Source organism: Lonchura striata, chromosome 5 (genome assembly GCF_046129695.1).
Source record: "Lonchura striata isolate bLonStr1 chromosome 5, bLonStr1.mat, whole genome shotgun sequence".
Taxonomy (NCBI): Eukaryota; Metazoa; Chordata; class Aves; order Passeriformes; family Estrildidae; genus Lonchura; species Lonchura striata.
In genome coordinates this window covers 28506935-28523963 of record NC_134607.1, presented here as the reverse complement: position 1 = coordinate 28523963, position 17029 = coordinate 28506935, and the positions used below count along the sequence as shown (strand labels likewise).

Genomic DNA, 17029 nt, shown 5'->3' with positions numbered 1-17029 from the left:
CTTTCTAGCCTCGGTTTTGTAACGAGTCCCGTCCCGCCTCCATCCGTTCCCTGGCCCCCGCGCCGGGCCGTTCGAACGTTGTACCAGGGACGCTCGGCGGGTTCGGGCTCGGGCCCGGCCGGTCCAGGCGGGAGCGCAGCGGTCGTGGGACCGGCGCGTTCCCGCCCCGAGCGCGGCCGGTGCCGGCCGCGGCCGCGGGGAGCGGCGGCGCGCAAGGCCCCGCCCCGCGGCGGCGGGAGCGGCGGGGCTGGGCGGCGCCTGGCGCCCGCACGTCCCTTCCCTCCTCGCTCGCTCCCTCCCTCCCGCCCGCCTCTCCTCCTCCCCCCCGTCGGCGCAGCGCTGTGGTGAAGCCGCATTGTTTGTGCCGCGGGGGGAGGGGAGCCGCTCAGCCCCGGGAGCCGAGCGCCGAGCCCGCAGCCGGACAGCGACGCGCGCCGCGCCTCACGAATGCGCCGCGCCCGGCGGCAGCAGCAGCCCCGCACCCAGCGCCGGGTGACCGCCGCGGGCAGCGCGGCCCTCGTAGCGCCCGCTCGGCCGCCCGCGGCTGCCGGACGCGGGGCCAGGCGGCAGCACCGGCGGGGCCTCCGCCATTAACCCGGCCGAGCGTCGGCCGCAGCGGCGGAGCGGGAGGTCTGTCAGCCGCTCCTCGGCGGCTCCCACAGCGTGAGTACGGCCGGGTTGGGCGGCGGGGACCCGCGGGCGGGGGCTACGGGGCCGGGAGCCGGCGGGTCTCGCCGCAGCGGGACGGGAGAGCGGCACGGGGGCAAGAGCAGGGCGGACTGGGCACGGCAGCCCGCGGGGGAGGGCAGCGGCGGGCGGGCGGGGAGCGAGGCGAGCGCGGCGGTCTGGGGGAGGGAGGGAGGGCGCCGCTGGAGCTGTTTTGTCAGCCGCCATATTTGTGGGCCGAGTATTTTCGCGGCGGGAGGGAGTGACTGTTGGGAAGGGCTGGAGATGATGGGCCCGGGCAGGAACCATCCTGCCGGGGGCCGGGAGGGGGGAGCGCCGCGCCGGGCAGGAACCATCGGCGCGAGGGGAGGCAGCGCGCTGGAGGCTCCCTGGGCGTGGGCAGGAAGTGTTGGCGCGGCAGGGGCGGGCCGGGGGCGTGGGCAGCGCGCGCGGGAGGCAGGATTCCGGGATGCTGCGGGAGCTGGCGGCCCTGCGCTCTTTCCGCCGGGCCGGCACAGAACGGCTCTGGTGCTCCCGCGTGGCTTGGCCGTGCCCGCGCACCTTCGCTGGGCTCCGTGAGCCGCTCTGGGCCGTGCCCCGGGGAATCGCTCCTGCTGCGCGGCTGAAGCGGCGGGTGCTGTCCGCCCAGTGTGCGTGTAAGCACTGTTTGCTTACCGTCCCCCATTGTCTAGGACTGAAGAGTATTCCCGTGTCTTTCTCTTTTTAATGGTCTACACGAAAGTGCCATTGAGAGTGCAATTCCCTAGTCCATTGAGCAGGAATCCAGGGACTAAAGACAGCTATTTGAAGAGAAGGAAGGTAACTAGGGCAGATATTGTAATTTAGAAGTATGTGGTACTGTACTTTTCGTGTTGATTTTAGCTATCCTACACCTTGATAAATAGATTTTTGTTGTTGTTGTTTTTACCTCACACCATGTATTTCACAGAAACGGCTATTTCCATGTACTTCTGTTTATGGGGAGGAAAAACGTCTGCTGGCGATTTCCTTCCCAAGTAGCTGATGCAATTCTAGGACATAAGAGCTGTGGATAACTTCCCTGGTTTATATCCCGCAGTCTTTGTGGCCAGGACAGTGCTAACAGAGGTGCATTAAAATAATTTTGTGTGCAGTTAGTGCAGTATCTTTGTGGTCATTGAATGGAAACTTGTCTTAGTTTACACTTCTAATTTACATCTTAGTCCTCATTCCTATTGATCTACAGGATACTGGGAAGAGGGGTGGGAGTAGAAGGGAGAAATGCCAGCTGATAATTGCCTAGGAAAAGCAAACCAGTTGTGGGTCATGAATTTGCTGTGCAGAACTCTGGTCTTCGTCCGGAGTATTTCTAGAACATTTGCAAACACAGAAGAATTTTGGAGAAACAAAACACTGCTTTGGCCTCTGGGGCATTTAAGTTTTTCACGCTAAATTTGCATGAAATTCAGCCTGAGTAATACCAGTTTTGATTCTGTGTGCATTACATTGTATTTTTAGGGTATCCATTCTATGTTTGAGAGTGTAACTTCCTACCTAAGTCTGCTGTATTTACTGTTGAGTATTACAATATACTTAGGTGTTAGCTCAATATTTTTTTTATCTGTCTGGTTTATACAATTCACTTGACTTTTGCAACAGCTGTCCTAAATCTTTAAGCAAGATTAAAGATCTTGTGCTTTTGAGTATTTTCTTCCTATTTTTAATTCCTGCCTGAAGCCATACTTGAGAATCTTGGGAACAGAGTGGAGTGGAGAGCTTGGAAACATAGCATTAATGTGTTTTTCTGTGGTACTGGGCTAAGGTAGTATGGACAAGTTACACATGTGTTTGATTTCTGAAGGTCACCTCTCATCCCTCCCTCTGCATATTCTCTGAAACAGTCTTCATTCTCAGGAGCCACTACTAACAGATACACAACCAGCTAAAACATAGGAAGGGACATTAAAAATACCAAAGCAGGCTTTTGCATCTGGACAGAATTGAAATGCAATTATATGAGGTAAACATGCTGTAAACCATGTTTCTTGATTGACAAGTAAACTGAGTCCATTCTGATCTGTAAAAAGTTGCTGTGCACAGACACATCAGTGTGTTTTAGCTGAAGAATCCATCATTAATTGTTCACAATAACAGAAATCAGGGCCATTGTAATACATTTCATTTATGAAATCTGTATTGAAACTGGGAATTAATTTTTAGTTTTGGTTAAATTCCTGGTATGTTTTAGTGGTCAGACCTTCTTTGGCAGTCAGTATTAGTTGTTTAAACCGTTTTCCGTGGTTAAGAAACTAATATGATTGAATCCTGTGTTGTTTTAGAGAATTTAATTATTAAAGGCTTCTTCCAAAGTTGTTCGAAGAAATGGAGCATTTTGTATTTTTCTGTGGTTTATAAAGAGCAAAGATCTGTTATGATTAAACACTGACTGTTTTCTGGCTGTATGGTACTGAAACAAGTAGTAAGGGTTAAGAATGAGTTGTGCAAAAATTATGAGAAGCACAATTCTCATGTTAATAATAACACTAGCTTAGATTATGAAAACAGATTCTGTTTCTGAGAGCAGACGGATCAGAGCCTTTCAGGAACTAGTCTTAGGGTTAGTTGCCTGAGTGATCTAGTAGTCTTCTGTGAAAGGAATTCCTCCAGTACTTTGAGACCTTTAGAAATTGGCATCTTAGACTTAAGCAAAAGGAGCAAGCCAGCATGGAGTAATTCATGCAGTTAGTTGTTCAGTGCTTGCTGTTTTCTTCCTGAAACAGGTATACTGGTCATTCACAGTAGTTGTGTTTTGATTTCTCTATTTCTCTACTATTTTGGCAATACATGCTAACACTAGTTGCGTTATAGTGAGCAGCCCTGACCCAAAATGCGGAGTTGAAATGGTGAGGCTCTAATAACACTTTAGGCAGTGATTAAAGATCAAGGATTTTTTATGTAGCTGATGTTGAATGATGCTATTTATTAATGATTTATTTAGAAGAAGGAAGGAGTGGAATAGAATTTTAGACTTGACAATGTCAGTCAGGTTTATAATATTTTCAACCCTTACAGGAGAAAAGCCCCACCCAGTGTGAAGATGTCAAAAGACATGAGTATATATGGACACTTCTAACTTAGAAGTTTTGTGACCATCCTAGTCATGGGGCTTTGGAGTGGGGGAGAGAAAGCTATATTTTTGTATGGTATGTGATTTTTTGCAGTAGGTTGTAAACTTAAAAATGGTTTTAAAGAGCTTGGGACTGCATTTATAAATAAGAAGATTTGTATCTATCAGCAGTTGATTTGAGAACAGCTCCTGAAGATTCTGTTGAAGGAGAAGGCTGTGTGTACTTAAAAGCAGGGAACATGTTTTGGCTCTAAGTCAAATCTGCTTTACAGGTGAAATATTTACTAGTTGCAGTCCATAATGCACCACATTGGGCACTAAGAGTTCTGTCATGTTCTTGTCATGTTGTGAAGAATAATGGGCTCACTAAGGATTGAGGAAAGTAAAAAAAAGTATATCGCTGTCAAATTGCCCACTTGCCAAATGTGGAAGTTTGTGTGCTTTTCTAATTTTTAAATATAGCTATTGTAGTTGAAATGATAACATGAGAGTGTTTCAAATTGCACGGGAAAAAATTCAGAGAAAACTTTTCTTTCACAATTGCATTAATATTTTTGAGGAGAGGTCTAGAGGACATAATCTGTAACTTACAAAAATTTTCAAACTGCTGGCACCCCTAAGGTGTTAAGTATTGTATTAAAGGTTTTCTTACCAGGTAACAAATGCATTTTTATTTAATCTGTGACACTTATGAAATGTTTTTGTTCTCATGCAGTGGTCTTGCCAACAGTGCTTCTAGAGGGTTTCTAGCAAGGATTTTGTATAACTGCTTACTCAGAGAAGCTGTTATTGAGAAGATCTATTGATCTTCAGGTTAAACTTGTACAAAACTGAGCAATCATATTGAGTAAGAGTGACAGGCTTTTGGTTTTGTTTACTTTTAGTTAAATATATGCATAGAGGGCTGTAGAACTGACGTTTTTTTCACTTACTACAGTAAAACTAATATTTCAATACGATTATTTGGAGTTCATAATATTAACTGTTGCTCTGATTTTAGGTAAACATTACCAAATGAGGAGAAAAGGAAGATGCCATCGAGTATCGGCAGCAAGGCATTCTTCTTCCCCATGCAGTATTAAGCACTCCCCGACACGAGAAACCTTGACATATGCTCAAGCTCAAAGGATGGTTGAAATAGAAATTGAAGGTCGCCTGCATAGGATCAGTATCTTTGATCCTTTAGAAATTATATTAGAAGATGATCTTACTGCCCAGGAGATGAGTGAATGCAACAGCAATAAAGAAAATAGTGAAAGACCACCAGTTTGTCTAAGAAGCAAACGCCATAAAAATAACAAAGTGAAAAAGAAAAATGAAGCTCTTCCGAGCTCACATGGTGTACCTGCTACAACAGCTCCGCTTCCAGAACCAAAAGTACGGATTGTTGAATACAGTCCCCCTTCGGCTCCTCGGAGACCTCCCATTTATTACAAATTCATTGAGAAGTCAGCAGAAGAACTTGATAATGAAGTTGAGTATGACATGGATGAAGAAGATTATGCGTGGTTAGAATTGATAAATGATAAGCGGAAAAGTGATGGAGTGTCAGTTGTTTCCCAAAATATGTTTGAATTCCTTATGGATAGGTTTGAAAAAGAGTCTTATTGTGAGAACCAAAAACAGGGTGATCATCAGTCTTTAATTGATGAAGATGCAGTGTGTTGTATATGCATGGATGGTGAATGTCAGAATAGCAATGTGATCCTGTTTTGTGATATGTGTAATTTAGCAGTACATCAGGAATGCTATGGGGTGCCATATATACCCGAGGGCCAGTGGCTCTGCAGACACTGTTTGCAGTCCCGCTCTCGGCCTGTAGACTGTGTGCTGTGCCCAAACAAGGGAGGTGCCTTTAAAAAGACAGATGATGATCGTTGGGGACACGTGGTGTGTGCTCTGTGGATTCCAGAAGTTGGATTTGCCAATACGGTTTTTATTGAGCCAATTGATGGTGTCAGGAACATTCCCCCAGCCAGATGGAAGTTAACATGCTACCTCTGTAAACAGAAAGGTGTTGGTGCCTGCATCCAGTGCCACAAAGCAAACTGCTATACTGCATTCCATGTGACGTGTGCTCAAAAGGCTGGTCTATATATGAAAATGGAACCTGTGAAAGAACTAACTGGCAGTGGAACAACGTTCTCTGTGAAAAAGACTGCCTATTGCGATGTACATACTCCACCAGGTTGCACACGGAGACCGCTCAATATTTATGGAGAAGCTGAAATCAAAAACGGTGTTTGTAGAAAGGAGGGATCAGTCAGAACTGCTAGGTCTACATCAAAAATCAGGAAAAAGACAAAGAAAGCCAAGAAAGCAGTGGCTGAACCCTGTACAGTTATGCCAACAGTATCTGCTCCTTATATCCCCCCTCAGAGGTAAGCAAACCATCAAAATGTGAGAAACCTTTATTTAATCTATTTAATTTTCAACAAGTGCTTTTAGATGACATCTTGAAGTTTTTGTACATTTTTTTACCTACTTTCTTTAAAGACCTTTTTCAGAGGACTACTCTTAATTATGTGCATTGTGCTTCTTTGGAGTTGCATTATAAATGCAGTAACTTCCTCAGAGAAATTACTAAGTGATCAGGTGATCTGTCTTGTCCTCAAAACATTTGGTTTGCGTTTTTTAGTTTGGGTCAGACTAAGTTATGTTGTATGTTCATTTGTCATTCACTGTACTTCTAAGAATTAACCACTGATTTTGGAATAGTAGCTGCAGTTGTTCTTCATATTAAGGAAAGAAGCCAGGCTCAAAGTTAACTTTATTTGTAATTTTGGATTCTGAGCTTCTTTTTCTAATTTTAAGAGATCCAAAATTAAAATTACAATTGTCTATGTAAGTTTTAAATCTTGTTAATCTCACATAAATTAAGAATAAACTTGTCGTGTAATATCTATGTAAGTTTTACAAAAAACCTTCAAGGATGTGTTTTCATTGTGTAGCAGAATAACTTCTCCAGAGGTGTTTCATAAATTTATGTTTGTATGTTTACAACAGCAATATATTTGTTTACTTCTTGATCTAAATTCTTACTAATTTAAGAGCAGTAGTTTGGAAGGTTTCTCAAACAAGCACCAGTTCCGTGTCCAGGCTCATTTCCTGTCCTGTGACCGGACTCTGAATGCACAGAAGTGAGGGCTTTTAATATAATATGATGCCTTTTAAATAGCTGACTCACAAGTCTCAGGTAGTGAGCAATTTAAGCTGATTAAATTAATCTAAATAAATACATGTTTAGAGACTGCAGTTCTTTCCTGTAGTAGTTTTTGTTAATGTAAGAAGCTACTTAGTGACTGACTTCGACAAACAGCCTTCAGCTCCCATGTGATGTTTACAAACTACTGATTGATTACTCTGTTCTGTGTTAGGATTGGCTTTGTAAAATAATTTTTTTGTTTAGTGGTGCACTGTAGAAAAACTTTAGTTGACAGTAGGCAACTAATACTGCTGTTTAAACAGGAACTACTGTCCATGGAAGGGGAAAGTTGGTGTAAAATAATTCGGGTTTGTCTTAATTAGGACAATCCCAATTGATAGTGTAGTGTGTTTTTGTTTTGCTTTTTTTAGGACACTGTAAGAAAGAACATGAACTAAGAGTTGAAGATTAGAAAGTATGTTCTCAGTTGTGCCTCTGGCAGCTCATTCCATTGGCAATTTTTAAAAAAGCCAGACCCTAAAAAGATGCTATCATCGGATGGCTTCTTTTTCAAATAGTCATTAGATGCCAGGACAAAAATACGAAGACATTTTATTCTTCCTTTTTTTTTTCATGTTAATGATTGACTTTCTTTTCAAGACTACAGAGAAATTCAGCTTTCTTCTATTTATGCATTTCTTCATATTTCTAGAAACAAGTGTACTTCCTATACTGTATGTCATAGGTCTAAAAAGTGCACAATTTAAAGGTATTTTAAAGTTGAGCTTTATTATAAATTGCTTGTCTTTGGCTGAGGGGGACACTTGCCTAAGTGCTCTTTGTAATGTGAACATGTTCTGTCCTAAAAAACTGATCCCTGAATTAAAAGTGAAACAAATGAGCATATTAAAAGGAGTAGTGATTGCATAAGATAGGAGACTGCAGACCCAAATCTCTAGTTTTAGAAATAAAGTTGTCAAGTTTTCTTTGGTTGTTCTTCAATTTTTGTCTGTTTAGGAAACATTCTTGTGTTTCTGTAGGAATTAAGTACATACCCATAAAGTACTAAAAAGTTATTTGGATCATTTCGCAGTAGTCTTCATTTATATTATTCTTTTCTCTCATCTGTTTTTTAAATACTCGTTTTTTTTACTCTTTTTTTACCCTTAGAGCTGAAGTATGGTTTTTCAGAGGAAAAGCAAATAAGCTATTTCAGTTACTAGAGAATAAATATATACACTCAGTGTTTAAACACTAGTGCTTTTTTATCTGAGGAATTTAATTTTAGTATGTTTTCAACATCTATGGAAATAGAGGCACAAGTAGAGATGCTTGGTTTAGATTGCTTTCCTGATACCTAGGCTGTATGTCTCCTCAGCATATTGCTTGCTCTTCAGAGTTTGTAGTTGGAAGAGTGTACAAATATGAGGAAAGTACGTGCTGGATGCAGCCCCTGAGTACATCTAGTGAAGCTTGAGGAAAACCATCTTGCAATTTATGTTCAGTTTAAGGAGAAGGATTTGTATCTTTTCTGGATAGTGAGAGTATACGAACAACTGAGCATTTTAGTAACACAGTTTTTAGTAATTCTATTTTCTAAAACAATTCAGGATATTCTAAAGATTGGGTGTAAAACAGCATACCTCATAATTTCTACACAACTTTTATAGCTTATGAATTTCTGGATCAGCTTTCCTTAGGTCCGGTTTCTATGCTACTGCCTTGAATTACTTCGACCATAATTTCTTACACAGGTGTCACACTCTAAGCTTTTTGCAGTTAAATTATATACATAGTGTCATTCTCTAGGTCATTTATAATCTAATGGCATGGTCTCTCAGACTTTCGTCTATGAACTACTGATTTAGGGGTGCAGATCTAAGTTACTAACCATTGATGATAGGTAATAAACGCTTACCTCCCCTGCCTCCTTCTTTTTTCTCTTTTTTGGTAATTTATTTTTAATGATGGGCCTATATCTGTCCTGTTGCCTAGGTATTTTAGAAAGTCTATACCTGAGTATCTACTTCCAAAGGTGCGGTAATTCATCTTGGAGCCTTAAGGTGGTTTCATTTTTCAGTGCTGTCAATGCTGACTTGTAACTTGCTTAGCACTTGTAATAATGTATGGGACTACCAGGGAACTCTTATGCATGGAGGATGTATGTGAGACCTGGCTATAGAGATGTGTTGTTTCTTTACTTGGAAATTCCATTCAGTTCTTATTGAAATACCAACCTTGAACATAGTGGCTTACACTGTTCATACTCTAGCACTTTTTTTTGCCTGTTTTTGGTGGGCTTTTTCATTTGTTTGTTTGTTGTTTTTTTTGTGGTTTTTTTTTTTTTGATTGTTTAAAGGTAGAAATGAGGATCATCTAAAAGTTGTGTTCCTGGGAAGTGCCAGAGCAGGTGTGCTGTGTAGGGAGGAGAGTGGGAAAGGACGCACTAAAACTTTCTACTGTATGGGAGGGACAAGACAGTACCTGCTCCTCTTGGCACATGGTAGTCAAAAAGTCGCTTCCGACTGCCACCAGCGAGTTTGGCTGAAGAAAATGGCAAATTTGTTCTTGAAGTATAGTATATGCCACTAGGATTGTGTAATGGTTGAATTGTTCTTAGTAGAGAGATTTCCCCACCACAAAAAAAAAAAAAAAAAAAAAAAAAAACCCAAAAAAAAACTAGAAGGATTTTGTTTAGACTGCAGGTTCAGAATTTTCAAGTACAGGAAATCCTAATTTTTAGGGTTGTTTTGGCAATCTAAATCCAGCTGCTTCTCTTTGTCAGTTATCTTGCACTAACTGTGCTCAATTTCTTGTGTGTTGTTTTGTTTTTTTTTTTTTTTTTTTAAATTTGATGCTGCTCGTCCTTTGTAACTCTTAACCTTTTTCAGCAAACAGGATGGGTAGGTGAAACAGAAGTGTTATAATGTTAACTGGGAAAACTACATTGTTTCTCTTAGTTTTGAATGCTTGATTCTCTAGTACAAATAGCATTGTTTTTGTGTAGCCTCTTGATCTCATGTGTCAAAGAGGCATTTAAAAATGCTTGCTTGTTAGCCAGTGTCAATATTCACATTATTTAAAAATGCTGTGGGACTACAATATTGTCGCTGTATACTTGGAGGGAAATATAATGTGATATGAAATATTTCATCTTCAATGTTTTAAAAGTATACACTGAGATACAGTGTAATCTGCTTTATTAAAATGCCATTCGTGCACATACTGCTCTATTAAGTGGAGGCTGGCATTAAAATTATATAAATATTTGCTTTCATCTTTAGTTTCTCTTTCTGCAAACATGGCATGTTTGTTATGTCTTAAATAAAGAAAACATTTAAAATGCAATATCTGTATACAAAGTAAAGAATAAGTAAAAAAGTCCCACTTTTACTAGAAGTAGGAACACTGTATGTTGTTGCATAAAGTGTGTTGCATCTTAATGTTAAAAAACAATTATAAGATTATTATGACAGTAGGGTAAGTAATAGATGACAACTGAGAGCAAAAATTGCTGTGACTCTTACAAAAGCATTTTCAGCTCTTCTGATAGATCAGCATTTATGTGCCCCACCTTAACTGATTTCTTTATGTTGATCTTTGGTTTTATTAGGAGGAATACTGTGCCTGGTCGTAAGCTGGATTTCTGTTACTGTGTCTCAAGGCAAAACCAGTATTTCCTTTTGGTTTACCCAGTCTAGCTATCCTGAGCTGTCTTACCAAGTAATTATACATAGTCTTGTTGTCTTAACACAAGAATATTGATTGTCTCTGAAAGGAAGTCTGGACCAGAAAAATAAATAATAAACAGAAAGTGTTGAAATGCAGTATAAGGGGAAAGAACATTAACAAAGCCTTCAAGACACTGTTAGTCTGCATTCACAGATAATGCTCCTTATTCTTATATGTAACTAGTGGATTTCTTCTGGGGATTTTTTAAAAATGTTTTTTAGGGTACTCTGGTTTTTTTTTTTTTTTTTAATGCATTCAGAAAGTTTTCAAGGTGGGGGAAAAGAACAAGAAATGTGGCTTAAAATTCAACATAAAAAAGCTGTTAAAAAATACTGCTGGGACCAGCATTGCAAAGAACTTGGAAGCTGAATAAATCCAGACCAATATCTGTTTAGCTCTTTATCCTTTAATATACATGTATGTATAATTTACAGAATTAATTTACAGTATGAAAATGCTTATTTTAATTCCAGGGGAGTAGGATGTAGGTTTGCCTTTTGACTGTACCTAATACTTGGATCATAGAATCACCTGAGGGGAATGCCAGAAGTCTTCAACTGATGTTGTTTATTGTCTTGTCACATTGTGAAACCTTTCTGTTTCATGTAGAAACTAATACTGATGTCATCCTTATCTCCTTGCTTAAATAAAAAAGTAATTTTCTCTAAATTAAAAAAGCTACTGTGGTGTCCATCAGTTTTGCCTCAGCAGTATTTAAAAAAAGTAAAGGTAACTTTAGAGCATTGTTTTGAAGCTAGTTCATCTTGAAACTGGTTGGCTTATTAAATAAGGATTAATTAATGCATTCAAAGAAGTGTAACTTATTTAGTAAATTGTAAAAGTAGATTTTGAGTAAAAATAATACATATTTTCTTTTATTTTATGTGTATAAGACCAAGAAGCTTAAAACAAATAATGTGTTACCTCTGTAAGGCATATCATTAATATTCTATGTGCTTTCTAAGGGGTTTGTTCCACAATGATTATATATGTGATAATGGTTAGGAAGACCAAGATCTGTATGATTTTGTTTTTCAGAACTTCTGAGTTTCACCATTTATGTGAAGTTCTATTCAGTTTTTTTTTTTGTGGCAAATAGAGGATGTTGTGATTTGAGCCATAGCAAAGCATCTAAAGAATGCATTGTCTCCTGGCAGTTTTTTTTTTATTCAATGATCAAGTTACAGAGTACACAAAAAATTTGAAGATAAATACTGAGCCTTCTTCTTATTACAGATCAAAATGTGATTTTTGATTAATACATCTCATATGAATTTAGCCTTTTGATACTAGATTTCAAAATCATGTGTGGTCATTATATATGTATAGGAACTGGCAGAAGTAAATCTGTGCATATGATTTTTCTGAGAAGAGATTTTTCCAGTGTGACAGGGTGGAGGGTTTTCATTGTTTGAGTTGGGTTTGGTTTTGTTTTTTTATTTTATTTATTATTTTGTGATTTTTTTCCTTATCCAAAGTTTTGAATTATCACAAACTCTAGGTGTTAGAATAGGAAGAAGATAACAGAATTAACTGAAATAACAATGTTTTCTTACCTCTTCAGTTCACTGTTCTACTTTTCCTGTCCAAACAAAATTTTACAAGCTGCTTGTTCATATAGAAAAATAGGGGATTCACAGTCATGTAAGCAAAAAAAAGTGCTTCCTACATGTGCATTCAAAATCAAATACTATTTAAATACCATAAATAAAATTTGAATTAAGAATAGGAATTCTGACTTCAGAATATGTATCCATAGATTAATATATATATATTAAATATATATTAAATATAACCTGTCCTAGGTTGAAAGTCTAATTAGATATATTAGATTTTCAATCTAGGAGAGGCAAATTCAGTAGCTGTACTTCTAAAACATAACAGTCCAAAAGGAATAAAACCTGCAAAGTAGTTCTAATTAAGAAAGTGTGTGTTTGTTGCATGTGGATTCTGCAGACTTGTGTTACAGAGATTTAAATTAGATATTTTTCAGTTTTTCCAGGATTTGATATGCATTCTGTTAGACATCTAGCATACTTCTGCTTGGTATTAAAGGAATATTATCCTTTTTCAAAAGGAAATAAAGACATGCAGATGGATTCTGATTTTTACATAGTTATTCATTTGCCTGTCTTGTCTTTCAAGTTGGTCAGAACAGTTTGAGGATTGTTTTTATTTTTAAGTTAATAAGTAATATAGTAAGCTTTATCTTTAATTGAGGAATAGGATAACAAAGTTAAAATAAAAGTGTATTGAAATAATACACTTTAAATAAAATAAAAGTGTATTGAAAGATGAGTTTTACAAACACCTTGATAAGCAGCTGCAGCCAAAGGTGTCCATGAGAGGAGTAGAGAGAGTTGATCTGTCCAGATGGGCATTCTGATCTTCAAAAACTGAAGTTTTTTGATATAAGGCTAGAAGGAATAGTTGGTAAGGCTCCAGAATTAATACCAATTCCCCAAATAAATTATTCCATAGCTTTTTATTCTAGTTTTTGCTAATTGTCTTCCAGTGAGTGTCATTGGAGTTGGTATAATTATCTGTAGTGAAGTCTTGCATCTTTTCTGCTTCCTACAAGTCTCAGTATATTTTGTGGAACTTTACTGAACAAGGCTTGAAAATTCAAGTCTTCTGAAAACTCAGTTGATTTTGTTGCAACTTGTTCAATATTTTTTTTTTTACATTTTGTTCTGAAGGATTTTAAAACATCTGCAATCTTTGGGAAAATAAGAGTATTTTATTTGCTCTGTAAAGTGGAACATAATTTGATTGTTAATGGGTATTAGCATAGGTCAAGAGAAACTGGTATGTTAGTGATACTGAATTAAATTTTACAGGCTATAATACAGTTTTCCTGTGTTGTGTGTACCTTTAGTAGTGCTATGCTAAATAAAGGACAATACAAAATAACAAACTGATAAAACTGGAGACTCAGGACTGGCATGGTAATTAAAATACTAGGGTTCATTCATGTTCAAAAAATACTCTGTTTTAATAATTATTTGATCTTCCTTTGGGTGTTTGATTAATACAGATTTTCATATTGAGTTTATTGTGCTTGAGTTACTATAGTAATGTTGTCAAAAATCACATACTTGCTCAAGAAAGCATTCTCTCCAGTTAATATTTCAAAAACTTAAAGATTTTTGAGGTATTGTAATACTAAAATAATACCTGTGGAATTAAAAAGCATGCATGGTCTGTGTAGGGGTTAGTTAAGATTGATAAAAAAGTGGCTGATCATCTCTCATTGGCTTTCTGAGGTTAAACTGCCGCACCGTTGGTTACCAAAAGTACTGGTTTCACTTTTCCCTGTAACCAGTTGCCATAGTTGCCACAGTGGTATGTAACTGAAACTGGGAAAGGAAGTAATGAGTCAAAAGAAGGCAGCTGTGAGATTTGCTAATATGTTAAAAGCCTATCTCTTACATTGACAAAATTTATTTTATGCATTTCTGTAAAAGCTGAGCAAACAAGGACTGAGTAGCACACTCAGCTCTCTGAATGCATTGACCAGTGTGTTAAGTGTGACATCCTTTACAGGGTAGATTATCCATCAAGTGTCTCCATGTGAGGAGACTGTAGGTGCTATTTCAAAGGTTAGGTTCAAAAAGGAACCTTTGCCTGTTTAAAGACAAGCAGGGAATTGTATGATATCCCCATTTGTAGTGCACGTCAGTGTTTTACAGGGGTGGGGCTGGGGAAAGGAAGTAGTTCTGGCTCACTCAGTTGGCTGTGGCACAGATAAAACAGTTCTAAAAAATATTTTTGTCATCTCTGTAGTTTTGGCATGTAGCTCAAAAAAAAAAAAAAAAGAAAAAAACAAAAACAAAAACCAAAACCAAGAATCAGTATGACTGCTAGTGCTAAAACATCAAAAGGCTGCAGTGGTCATCAGCTTGAAACCTAACGCTTCTTTTGTGAGACCAGCTAGATAGCAGCAGTCACTGAATATCATTGGAACACAGTCACCTTTTTAAGAATTTTCAAATTCCTATATCAATGTACTTTGTATTAAATAACTTGTAAGTTGAGGGAAAATGAAGGGTTTTTTCTCACAGTAGTAGATATGCTTGATTTGCTTTAGAAAATTATACAGAAAGCTGTTCTTTTTTGATGTGCTTATACTGGAAGAAGTTCTAGTGTGGACAGATGCCTTAGCAAAAGCATGCCTTTGCTGAGGGTGTTTTCTGTAGTTCTGGGAGGTGCCCCAAGTTCCCTAAGCCTTGCCTCTGCATTGGGGATTTATCAGTGTGCTGTAGCAATTAATCCTGTCATGTCCAAGTCAGATCCTGGATTGCAAAATGACGTTTTTAAACAGCTCTTCCTTCCTTACCTAGCCCAAATACATGCCTTTTTTTAATTATTATTCTTCAGGGATTTTTTATTACATCTTTGTTGGGAAAAAAAAAAGGGAAGTATAATGTATGGAAAATTCATTTAGGTGGTGGGAGTTTCAAAATCAGTACCCAGTCTGTGCATTTTACAGGGCTCTACATCGATGTTGTCTCATTTCCCCAAAATATTTGTATTTCCTGTCAAATTTTAAGGTGCTTGGGACAGTAAAAGTCTGCCTGGAACTATCAGACGAAGCAAAAGGATGGTTGAAGAGCTGTGATATAGGTAGTGGGTAGTTAGTCTAACAGCAGATGTAACATCCTCCTAGCACTAAGTTCATAGTGTATAGGCTCTGTAGATAGCTGCCACGTGAAGAGTTTCAGACAAGTATTTTGACAAGTGTATAGCTTCTACCCATGTGTATTGTTTAAATGAAATACTTAGTTTAATTTAGAGGGGAAGGCAGAGATGAGTAGTTTCCAACTACTTTTAAAGCAGTCTCTGTGCTCCAAATTACCTTCTGTCTATTTATATTTTGAAAGTCGGAGAGTGCCTTCTGTGAACATCTTTCTTAAGCTTCTTTTAACACTCTGCTATTATAAATATATATGAATATAATGGTTTGTTATGTGAATTGGCAAATGTACTTAAAGCTTTAGTTGAAGATGTTTGCTTAGTCTTGCCACATCTGATGGGCATGAAGCCAAGGCACCTTTCTTCATGTTATGCTTCTCTGATCTTTCCAAATAGTTGTGTATTTGGCTGTGCTTTTTTTGACTTGGTTCAGTAGGTTTTACCGTTTCCAAGAGATTTGTGAAAGCAATTATTTAACTTTGATTGCATTCTATAATTAATTGTAATTATGTTGTTTGAAGTTTAGTAGGGTCACATCTGTTCTACATTGAGTAAATCTTTGTGGAGCCTGTGTCTGCCTTCCAGTGAAAGATATACAAGACAGTCTGAAGTCCATCTGCGGACCTAAGATTTAAATTAAGCTAGAATTTTTCAAGAATGCCTAACTAGCTTAGTTATTAATTAAAAAAACAATGTCGTTGAGAAACCAAAGGACACAATGGCACTCTGACTTTACCTGGTGATTAGCTATAGTTAGTAGCACTGAATAGACCTATTGCACCTTATCTTCTGCACATTCCAAAAAACCCCAGGGATAGATGACCTTTGAACTCAAAGTGCACTCACTTGTATATTAGTCTGAAAAATATTTAGTTTTCTCAGATATTCTTAAAAACTATTTTACCGAGGGCTTACTTCTAACTTTACATTTTTGTTAGGTGTTTTGACTAGTTAGCTTTTATCACTTACCTGCAAAACTGATTTCTTCCTGATACAAAAAGGGGAAAAGTGGAAAAACATTGGTATGTATATAGAATCTTGATTCTTGTTTAAATGTCTCATGGTACTGCTCTACAAAACAGACACTTCTTGAGTTAATATTTGTTTGGTTTAGTATTAAATTTTGGAGAATATGCAATAAACCCTCTACTATCAATTGCAGGGTTTTGCTATGGATAGTAGTAATATTCTGAGTGAAGAATTAACAGATTTCTTTTTTCATTGTTACTTTCCTTTCTGTAACTGTTTTACATCCAGCTCTTTCCAGCTCACCCCTGCCCCCAGATGAAGGAACCGTCTCTTACAATAGAGGGGGTTGGTAGCTTGGGGCATCTTTCCCCAAGGGCTGCCACCAGTTACAGTACTAGCATTATCATACAAAGAGAAAATATTTTCATTCTATAACTATTAGCTTTTTCTAACTTCTATTTTGCTGTAATTTCAAGATATTGTAGGAACAAACAGCTAAAGATTTGTTTCAGATAAGCTTTCTTTTTAATATGTTTTCAGAAGCCAGTGTCAAGTTTGAGGCTTAGTCATCTATCTAACATGTCAGTATTTGAAAAACAGGAATCAGTATTGTTGTGTGTGATGTTCATAAAGCACATTCCTTGAGTATTTGTAAAAAAGTATATGCATAGAGGATTTGCATTTGTTAAAAAGCAGATTTGGAGAAAATACTGTGA

At 38.4% G+C, this 17029-nt stretch overlaps 1 protein-coding gene across 3 annotated transcripts in view; it reads left to right on the top strand.

The window, feature by feature from the left end:
- The first annotated feature begins 544 nt into the window (after positions 1-544).
- Positions 545-17029, top strand: part of BRD1 (bromodomain containing 1) — a 56541-nt gene continuing 40056 nt past the window's right edge. For 2 of the 3 annotated variants that reach the window (XM_021555233.2, XM_021555232.2), the window contains exons 1-2: positions 559-663; positions 4773-6153. In XM_021555233.2, coding sequence (XP_021410908.1) covers positions 4787-6153 — 1367 coding nt within the window. In that variant the 5' untranslated portion in view covers positions 559-663; positions 4773-4786. Of the gene's footprint in view, positions 664-4772; positions 6154-17029 lie in introns of all 3 variants that reach the window. The other variant, XM_021555230.2, reaches the window with a different exon arrangement.